General features: G+C 55.1%; 1 protein-coding gene across 1 annotated transcript in view; it reads left to right on the top strand.

Annotated features, from left to right (window-relative positions):
• Positions 1-9,160, top strand: part of SEMA6A (semaphorin 6A) — a 91,102-nt gene extending 81,942 nt beyond the window's left edge. The window contains exon 20 of the mRNA XM_058677263.1: positions 7,998-9,160. Within this exon, the coding sequence (XP_058533246.1) occupies positions 7,998-9,160 (1,163 nt within the window). The remainder of the gene's footprint in view (positions 1-7,997) is intronic.
• Positions 9,161-10,638: the final 1,478 nt, after the last annotated feature.

The raw sequence follows: 10,638 nt of genomic DNA on the forward strand, positions 1-10,638 counted from the left end.
TGTTCAGCACAAGGACAGCTTGCCAAGACGTCAGCGACGGGCCAGGGCAAGCACTGGGTGCAGGCGGGGAGCCGATGCAGGGAGCCGATGCAGGGCCACAAGGGAGATGCTGGCTTCCAGGGCAGGTGGAGGAGGAAGAATGTACCCAGTGGGAAAAGCTACATGCAGTACATGGCACTGCGCAAGTCCAGCGTGTGAGGACGAAAGGCAGAATGGAGACGGAGCAGTAGCTTGGAGCCTCAGCTGCCGGCAGTGGGGAGAGCGAGGGGCGTGTGAGAGGGAGGGGCCCAACACATGCAGAAACTGATGAGTGACAGATACAAGTCATGCTAGGATGGTCGTGACAGCCAGTCTGGGAAGTGGACTTCTGTACCAATTTTGAGTCTAAAACGTGTGAATTCCTGTGCCACTGGCATTTTGCTGGTTGGTGACTTCTAGCTATGCCCTGGATAAAGTCCCCAACATGCTGACTCCATCCGTAGGCTTGTCTCTCATCTGTGACATGTGACAGCCAGCAGCAGGGACACAAGCCAGAGTGGCCCCATTCGTTTTTATTTTCACTGTGTGACTCCTGGGATTTCCTTGTTAGCTGGCAAAAAAGGAATTTATCTGTAATCTCTGACTTTTCTTGGGAAGGTCGGGGGATGTGGGACTGGGAGCTGTTAGGGGTGAAGCCTGCAGGGCTGCAGGCCAGGGTGCCCTGTGGGAGGCTCCGCCCGCAGCTCTTGCAGTAGTGCCGGCATCAATGCAGACTGTCTAATTCACTTTGCATGCTCTCGACAACTGGCTGAATTTATCGAAGGTCTTGATGAGATTATTGTGCGAGGGGCAGGCGGGAGAGTTAAACGCCGGCTGTGTGGACAGCTACCTGCTGGGTCTCCAGTGGTATCTGAGCTTTCTTTCCTGGAGATTCTCAGGGAGCCCTTTTCTTTGCTCTTAGTGTGCATTGGCTCAAAACTGAAGGACTTTAATTGTGATCATGGAGACTTCAAGTTTTGCTTATAGAACAGTAACTTACACCTTAGGCTATTAGAAAAAAAAAATCAGTTCACCTGCTAGAGTGGTCCTGGCCTTCACTGTTAGCTCCCACCTCATTACCAACGATGTGACACTTGACCTCCTGTCCTTTGCATGCTCACACACACACACACACACACACACACACAGTGACAGAGTTCTCTGACAACTTAATAAGACACCCAAGGGCTACAGGGACTGGGTTGGGCCTGATCTGATTAATGCAGCATCTGGAATAGTTTAAAAGTTGCTCTTTAACTGGCTCAACTGCAGTGTGTTTGTCTAGATCCTGTCGGGTCCTAACAATAAAATGGGGAAGAGCCCATTTGTGCTTCTAGCTCATGTGCAAACAAATGGAAAAACATTAGCTTTGCCTCAAAACTTTTTTTTCCCTGAAAGCCTAGTTTCATGATGATTTTTAAAGGCTCAGTCAGGGCTTTGCAGACCCCACTGCTCCCCAGACAAACCAGTCTACAGAGGGCAGTCATGGCAAGGGGCATCTCTGATCTTGACGTCAAACGAGGAAACAACAGCTTGCCTGGAATGTGTGACATACACCACCGCCCTCATGAGCGAGGGGGACAGAGAGGCCGCTTCTAGAGATGTGGGCCTTGCAAAACACAAACACACAGGCACAGGGTCTGGCCTCATGGAGCCCATTTGAAAGTCAAGAGATCAGGGCAGAGTGCCTGGATGTGCCAGGGGATGGGATCTTACTCAATGCAGAGCATCAATGCCAGGCAGCCTGAAGGTTTATCATCCTTAATGAATATTCCTGGTGCTTTTATAACGCCACAGCCTGAGAACTCTAGTCTTTAACGAGGAGATTTTTCTCCAATTATTCGTCAGGTTTATACTTTCCCATCATGTATCTGCAGTCAGAAGCAGGCACTGTGAGTGGTGGAGGCACAGCGCAAGACAGTGCAGTCAGCCGCTGGTGATGGCAGATTAGCAAACGGGGCAGTAAGTTTACAGGGCAGAAAACTGCATTATACCTAGCCTTTTGGACATAGGAGAGCCGGCCCTCTCCAATCCTCCAGCCCCTTGTGACTCATAGATAATAGATCAGGTTGGACACGAACGTCTGGCATTTGTTAAGGGAATAAACAGATCCTGAGTGCCGACGGGTCCAGCACACACAGAGATTTAATGTAACTCGGAACGTCCACATGGGCCTGTGGATCCACAGGCAGGTCTGCTCAGCCGGTCGGGAGCCCCCAGCGCCCCAGTGTGCACCGTCGTGCAGGGCCCTTTTCTTGGTTCGCAGGAGGCCAGGACCGCCTGGCCTACGGGGAGATTTATACATGCCCTGCCCCCTTCTCCCTCCAGTGTATGGGGTCTGATTTTGAGGAGGGGCAGGCCTTTCAAAGAGGCAGCTGACTGTAGTGACGGCCTCCATGGCACATTCAGCTCCTCTGTCCTGGGTTCCCCTGGACAGAGGAGCTGATCCGTCATAAGTGCATCTCTGTGGCTCACTCTGACATGACCTGATGCCCACAGTGACAGTCGGGGGTAACATCAGACGTCCCCGTCAGGGTCTAAGTGCTGGGGCAAACACAGCGACCACAAGCACCTATCTGGCAGCTCTGGCACTCACAAGGTAGGTGATTGGGGATAGGAACAGCCACGGGCATTCGTTACTTGTGGGTCCAGTATCTGGGGAACGGTGACTTGCCAGTCATTGCCCCCAGGACTGAGCTCCTTGCCAGAGGATGACGGCCACAGGAAGGACACTGAGCTGAAGGTCCCCTCTTCAGGGTGTGTATGCACCTGCCCTTTCACAAGCTGAGTCCATCCATGCACTGCCTTGGGGTCTCCAAGGTTAGACTCCCACCCTTCGAGGCAGTGCTGCGGGCACTTCCGTGAGTGTAGGTGTGCCCCGCCTCCTCAGGGACAAGAGGTCTGGGTGAGCCCCGCGGATGTGTTTCCGGCAAGGTCCCCATAATGCTAGATACTCCGAGCTGCTGGGGAGCCGTCTGGTAAGCCCCCGACCAGAGGGCTGCTGCTGACTTCCTGAACTGTCATTCTCCAAGTCTGGGTCAACATGACTGAACCCTACCAAAGGGTGAATCCAACTCCTCATTCTTGGACCCATGCAAGGCAGACAGCTTGCCAGAATTATTACATTGTATTACAGAATGGGCTGTCACAGGGGTCTTATACAATGCCGACACCTTTGCACAGGTTCATTTAAACCAGCTTACTCCTCCCCCACAGCCCTTGTCTTGCAGCTGCCCCTACCAGGCCTTGGAGAATTTGCTTTCTGACCTTGGCATTTAGGAACCAATCCTTAACCAGTAGTCAGTGCAGTCCTGTCTGTAACCCAGAGCCCAAGAGCTGCACAGCATGTCAGGTTAAGCAGACCGTTGGAGGCATTCTTCCACAGGCCTATGTCCTTATATCGGCTTTGGTTTTGGTTTTTAGAGAGAGCCCACTCCCAGTAATTCAAAGCCAGGATCACCCACACGTCCCCATTTCACAGGGAGCACCCCTGCCATTTGCCAGCTCTGGTGGCTGGGAGCCAGCAGAGGAAGAGGATGGGCCAGGTGGCCGGGGAGGGAAAAGCCTTGTCTGCTTTCAGAAACCACTGAGTTGCTGGACTTCCCATCTTACAGAGAAAACCTCCAAAGGCAGGAAAACAAACTTTGCTAATCCATCTGAAGCTTGGCCAATCTGAAATAACTCTTACCTTTACAAGGACGCTACTGGCCGTGATGCACGGAGCCACGGGCCAGCATTCCAGGGCACAGCTTATGGCTCCCTTTTACACAATGTATTTACTCTAGAGGTGGTGGTGGAGAGAAGTGATCTATCAATGCCCAAATGTCCACAACAGGCTGAGCCTGGCAGCTGCAAACTCCCTCCATGTCTCCCACGGGGGGTGACAGGAGCCCAAGTACCTGAGCTGCCTACCACCTGCCTTCTCCCAGGGAGCACAAGAGTAGAACTTGGACCCGGGCATCCCAGTGTGGGTGTGGGTGTCAACTGCTGTGTCAAATGGCCACCCCCAAGGCATGACCCTCCAGCTGGACACCACAGGAGACTAGGGGTGGAGCACGCCTCTTGGTGATGCTGGTCCTACGTGGTGGGGACAGAGGAGCCATGTTCTATTGGCCCTTACAAGTGACACTGGGTGAGTCTTCCCCCCGCCCGTGGTGGCAGGATGTGAAGTGGGCTCATGAGCAGGCAACCTTAGGAACGTGGTTTCAACATGGGCTTTCAGAATAGCTCTGGCCCCGGGAGGTGGCACTGCCTGGCCAGGAAGCCGCCCCTGCTTTGACGCGGTTAGTAGTTAACTTCACACATCGCAAGGACCACGGCCCCTCCCTGCACCGCATTCTCAGCCTGCCAGGAAATTATTATTTTTTTTAATGAAAGGGAAAGGAAAGTTTAAGTTATAAACCCCGAGCCGATTTCCGTGGCTGCTGGTTTTCCAGTGTGTTTCTAGGCCATCTGGTTCACATTAAGCAGTAAGACAAGAAGGCGGCAGCTTCCTGCCCGGGCAACCGCAGCCAGCTCCCGTTTCACTTTCCGTGTGGTCATCTCCATTGGCTGGGGTGTGGCTTTGCGGGCAAATTGTCTCCAGTTAAGGTTTTCCCCCCTTCTTTTCTGCTCTTCTTAACAGGGACCGCAGGGCAGCCCCATGTGGTTTGAGCCGCACTGCCAGGCTCACGAGGAATTCATTCACTCGTGCTGCCTTGCAGAACCTGGTATTTTGCTGCCGTCAGATTTCCAGGCTAGAAAAAAATGGGCTTGTTAGATACCATTCACCCAAGTTGTTAGGAGGGTTTCAAGAAAATTACAGGCTTGTCTTACTATAAAGCAGGATGCAGTCTATTTTTAGGGGCCCCTCCTTCTGGGGCTTTTCTTGGTGCCATGCCATCGCTCCAAGCTCTCGGACCCAGCGCAGACCCCATCCGGCTCGGCAATGGAGGGAAGGCCCGCCCTGCTACAGCTTTGCATGTTCTGCCGAGGGACACAGAGGGGCTTTGTGTCTGCGTGGTCGCTGGGGCCGCTCTCTCCAGATGCCCATTAACCACTTCGCTCTGGAGACAGACACATCCATCATATCGCAGAGTCCAGAACATGCAGGCGTGAGAAGGGGAAGAACACAGCTAGGCCCACTTCCGGCTGCCCTTGGCCTGAGCAGGTAGCCAGGTAAAAGGTAGGTGCCGGAAGCAGTTGATGTCGTGCCTTCTCATTTTGCTTCACATTTTAAAAATATTTGTTGGAAAGAGCAATAGAGATCAAGGAGACACAACTTCCGTCTCCTGGCTTACCCCCCAAATGGCTGCAACAGCAGGAGCTGGGCCGGACCAGGGCCAGGAGCCTGGTCACATGAGTGAGGAGACCAAGGACTTGGGGCATCTTGAGTGCTTTCCCAGGCACCTGAGCAGAAGCAGAGTTGCAGGGCATTGGACCAGCACTCTAACAGAGATGCCAGAGGCACGTCCTGCTCTTGTGCTTCCAAGTCTCGGTGTGTGCGCCCACCTGTTGCCAGCCAAGCACCCGTGTGCCTGGCGGCTCAGCATTCCTCTTCCTCCGACTGTGGTCCAGGTCAGCATGAAGCGTGCAGCAGCTGTCTTCGGAGCATTGGAGACAGCGCACAGTCCCCACAGAAGACAGGCTCTGCTGGGGCTCTTCTTGGCAGGCTGTAGTCTATGGTCACGGTCCCTTCCCTGCTTTGGCTTCCAAGAGCTCTGTCCTTGGCCTCCTGCAGGCTCTGATAGCTCCATGTCAGGCAGGACTTCAGAGGGCCTGCATTCTGCAATAGCCAGGAGGAAAGGGTGGCTGCTTGGCACTGCAGGGCCGATACCCCAAGAGTCAGTACAAGGCCAATTTGCAGCTGGTGACAATTTGCAACTGCTGGTCGGGGCTGGTAGAGGAGAGTGGGGCAGTGAAAACTCACTGCTTCCTGCAGTGGGGGGCCCTCTGGAGCTGGGCACCAGCCCCCCACAGAATCTTGCACTTGCCCAGGCTTGCAGGGGACCTAGGAGCCAGTCACATGCTTCATTCATTGGAGACAGTTCCTTCCCACTGGATCCATACATTGTAACAACCAAGCTGTTCACCCTCATTGACACTTCTGGAATGATCCACGAACCAATATGATTTCATTTTGCTTTATTTTTGTTTTATAAAAAAACAGCAGGTCTTATTTTGAACAAATATTGAGCACCTCTGTAGATTTGCTTGGATTTGCCTGATGGGAGAAAGAATTGCATCTTCGAAGCAGGGACCCCGTCACTCTGAGACGGCACCAGGCTGAGGTTCCACTGACCAGGCTCCCTGCCTCCCCACGTCCTGAACACCCATCGCTGAACTTGACAGCTGTTTGCTGAGTTACCTAACAGCGCTGGGCTCCACAGGGGTTCCCCACAATTCAGCATGGCACCTACCCTCACAGAACCTATCCGAGGGGACATCTCCGTCAGGCCCTGCCTTTTGCTCAGCGTCCTCCACTTCCATTGTGCCCGTTGCTTCTGCATCTAGCAGCCCTAGGCAGCTGGGCTGCACCAGCACCGCCTCCTTGACCCCAGGCAGACAGCACAGGGCTTGGTGCCCAGCAGGGAGCAGCACCCGTGGTGCCCTGGCTGGTCGCCGACCTATACTTACGCTTTGAGGCTTCCTTTGCCTTTTAGCCTTACCCAGCACACAGCAGCACCAGAACCCGCTCGATTCCCCTCCACATGCAGGAAGGCCATAAGGTGGCATGCCTGAACCACATTACAGGTGCAGAAGGCAGCCTGGACAGGCAGGAGGCAGTAGCCTATGTCCCAGCCTATAACCAGTTCCAGCACCCAGTGCAGTGGGTCATTACTGGCCTGCTGTAAGCAGAAGCTTGTCCTTTGTGGGGCATTCCTGAAGGGCACTTTTGTAGCCTGCGCTTTGGCTTCTCAGTCTGCTCTGATAGGAAGTCTGAATCTCCACCTGAGGAAAGGCCCTCACCTGCAGATCTACGGGGGAGATGAGGGACGTGCCAAAGCCCTGGTGACATCGCCAAGGCAGGGCTACACCGAACACTTCTCCCCTGCCACAGTAACTACTGGGCACCCGAACAAGTGTGTCTTCCACTGCAACAGGGTTCCATGCTCCCAGGAAGTGGGCCATGTGTTTAGTGGAGTCTGAGCAGGCCAAGGAATGAGGGCAAGACACCAAGCCAGGGGACAGCGGGAGCGCGTTTACGTTCAACTGTACAAGGCCAACATCAACGTGGATGGTGGGGGGGAGGGGTCTACACAGCACCCACCCTCAAAGGGACTGCCAAAGCCATGGAGCTCACAGGTGTAGCATTTGTACCACCAGGGCCAGGTCATTAACATGGCACCCAGCAGATCCCCATACACAATCAAAGTGTAAGCAAATTCCATGACTGCTTTCATGTAAAAAGGATGCGCAAACTTGAGGGTAACTTCTCCACCAAAACATGGCCTCTGTAACACCACTAGCCTCCCACCCCCAGGATGCGAGCACCCCGCAATACAGGCACTGCATGGGCACCACATGGCCTCTTTCCCTAAGCACGCTCTCCATTCCCCGTGGAGATGTCCGGCTATTAGTGTATTTACCTGGAATTCCCTGTGGTGTTGGGGGTGGGGATGGACGGTGGAGCTATGCAGTCAGCATGAACATCTGTGAACCCGAGCTGTTTTCATCTGAAGAAAATGCCACTGCTTGACAAGAGAGTGTTTTTTTCCTAGATGGCAGCCCTGGTGCTCAAGGAAGTAATCAGAAAAGACCCTCCCCGTCCCCCCACACACCTGCAAGTGCTTATGATCTGGCCTCTAGAGAGAGATCCTTTTAAGGAGGGAGCCTAGTTCTAAGAGGGGAGGACTGAAAATAGATTGCAGTAATATAAACCTGCCTGACTGGACAGGGAGGCGAGGAGGCTTCCTGCGGCCAGCGGCCCCACTCCCCCGTCAGAACCACACATCCACGTAGATCGCCCCGTTGCTAACCCGCTGCGCTGTGCCTTACAGGAGTGATTCGCGAGAGTTACCTCAAAGGCCACGACCAGCTGGTTCCCGTGACCCTTCTGGCCATCGCTGTCATCTTGGCGTTCGTCATGGGGGCCGTGTTCTCGGGCATCGTCGTCTACTGCGTGTGCGACCACCGGCGCAAGGATGCGGGCTCGGCGCAGCGCAAGGACAAGGAGCTCCCGCACTCCCGCCGGGGCTCCATGAGCAGCGTCACCAAGCTCAGCGGCCTCTTCGGGGACTCGCAGGCCAAAGACCCGAAGCCCGAAGCCGTCCTCACGCCGCTCATGCACAACGGCAAGCTGGCCACACCCGGCGGCACGGCCAAGGTGCTCATCAAGGCTGACCAGCACCACCTGGACCTCACGGCCTTGCCCACGCCAGAGTCCACACCCACGCTGCAGCAGAAGCGGAAGCCAAGCCGGGGCAGCCGAGAGTGGGAGCGGAGCCAGAACCTCATCAACGCCTGCACCAAGGACATGGCGCCCCTGGGCTCGCCCGTGATCCCCACGGACCTGCCGCTGCGGGCCTCACCCAGCCACATCCCCAGCGTGGTGGTCCTGCCCATCACCTCGCAGCAGGGCTACCAGCACGAGTACGTGGAGCAGCCCAAGCTGAGCGAGGTGGCCCAGATGGCGCTGGAGGAGCAGGGCGCCACGCTCGAGTACAAGACCATCAAGGAGCACTTGAGCTGCAAGAGCCCCAGCCACGCGGTCAGCCTGGTGGAGCACCTGGATGGCCTGCCCCCTAAAGTCCCGCAGCGTGAGGCCTCGCTGGGGCCCCAGAACGGCCTGAGCAAGCGACTGGAAATGCACCCCTCCTCCTCCTACGGCCTGGACTATAAGAGGAGCTACCCCACGAACTCGCTCACCCGCAGCCACCAGGCTACCGCCCTGAAAAGGAACAATACCAACTCCTCCAACTCCTCCCACCTCTCCTGCAACCCCAGCTTCGGCCGGGGGGACAACCCACCGCCCGCCCCGCAGAGGGTGGACTCCATCCAGGCCCAGCCTGGGACCGTGGCCAGGCAACCGAGCCTCAGCGGCTACAGCTCCCTGAGCAGGCCGGGGCTGAAGCGCACGCCCTCGCTGAAGCCCGACGTGCCGCCCAAGCCCTCCCTAGCCCCCCTCACCGCACCCATGAAGCCGGGGGACACGTGTACATAATCCCAAGGGGGAGGGGTCCGCAGTCCAAGCAGCAGGCAGCGGCAAGGCTGCCGGCTGCCCTGAGGCTCCTGCAGAGCTGAGGTCGCTGGGTGCCCCTGCCCCCCACTGCCCAGGGAACGCAGGTTCTCAGAACACGGGGCCGTGTGGTTTGGTGAAGGTTTGCCACAGCAAGACTTGCCTGCATTCTCTTCCTCCTCCTCCTCCACGCCCTGCAGCAGGTGGGATCCAGGAAGGACTGCTGTTGTCACCACAAACATGAGCCAAAAGCACATCCCCACACATGCCCTGTGCGCGCGCACACACACGTGCCACACACGTGCCAGGTGAACAGTAACTGCAGACTCCTGTCGTAACTGCACTGCAAAAACACATTTTTTTTTTAAATCATGAAAATCGAAAAAAGACAAAAAAAAATCCCTCCAGGACTCCATGTTGATTCTAACTGACTTTGACCGGCAGGAGCTGACCACGTGCAGAGACTGTGAAATGCCCTCCAGTGTTACACCGTCGGTCCCAGCAGACAAGTGCCGTGCTGGGCAGTGCTGTCCTCTGCTCCACTCTCTAATGAAATAACGTGACCGTTAACGCAAGTAACTATTTATTGTTCACCCTTTTCGTTGTTGTTCCTTAAGGAAAGGACTCGTCCACATATCATCCTATGAACAGCTCTTCTGAAGCGCAGTGAAAGTTAAACTATTTAACGTGAAATCCATTAACTGGAATAATTGAGTTTCTTTATTTTTACAATAAATTCACTGAGTGAATACGTTGGAGCTGGCATTCCTAGCTTTGTGTATGGGCTGCGTGCTCTGTAGCTACAGGGAGAGGTGATGAGGGTGTGGTTATGTCCCTCTCTGGCTTCATTTGCTGCTTGGGTCTCTGGCCTCTAACATGCAAAAAAAAAAAAAAATTAGTTGACAGTGCCTCCAGGTCCTGACTTTGTAAGCAAGCAAGAGTGAAACTGTTGGTGTGTCCAAAGTGCCCAGCACTGCCAGTCTGGCTTTACCAGGGGTCCCCCTGTCTGTGGGAGCACCAGCTTGTGATGCAGCCCCATTCACTTTGCAGGTGAAACAGCCAACAATCCCCCAACAGAGTGAACGAACTTGTGGGCTGGCGGCAGCCTTGCGGAAGCGAGAGGCTTGCTGGCATGGGCGTGGTGCAAAGTGACATCTGTGAATAACTTGCTTCCCACATGACAAGTTGTGCCTGGTGGGTTCTCCTTATGACCAACATACCCCACTTTGGGCATGAATACCCCCAGTTATTTAGCTCTTCCCCCAACCCCTCCAGGACCCATAAGATGGGAGCCAAGCAGACAGAAGGAGACCGCAGGCGTAATGATGGTGCTGGCACAGCATGCCCGGTGGCACCATGCCCTCTGAGCCCCACAGCCTTCCCTTGGGCCAACTTGCCCACTGGGACTTGTGGGTGACAGCTCCCCATTTCTGTATATCCTCAGATGGTTTCAATGCAGCCAT

The sequence above is a fragment of the Ochotona princeps genome, chromosome 19 (genome assembly GCF_030435755.1).
Source record: "Ochotona princeps isolate mOchPri1 chromosome 19, mOchPri1.hap1, whole genome shotgun sequence".
Classification (NCBI taxonomy): domain Eukaryota; kingdom Metazoa; phylum Chordata; class Mammalia; order Lagomorpha; family Ochotonidae; genus Ochotona; species Ochotona princeps.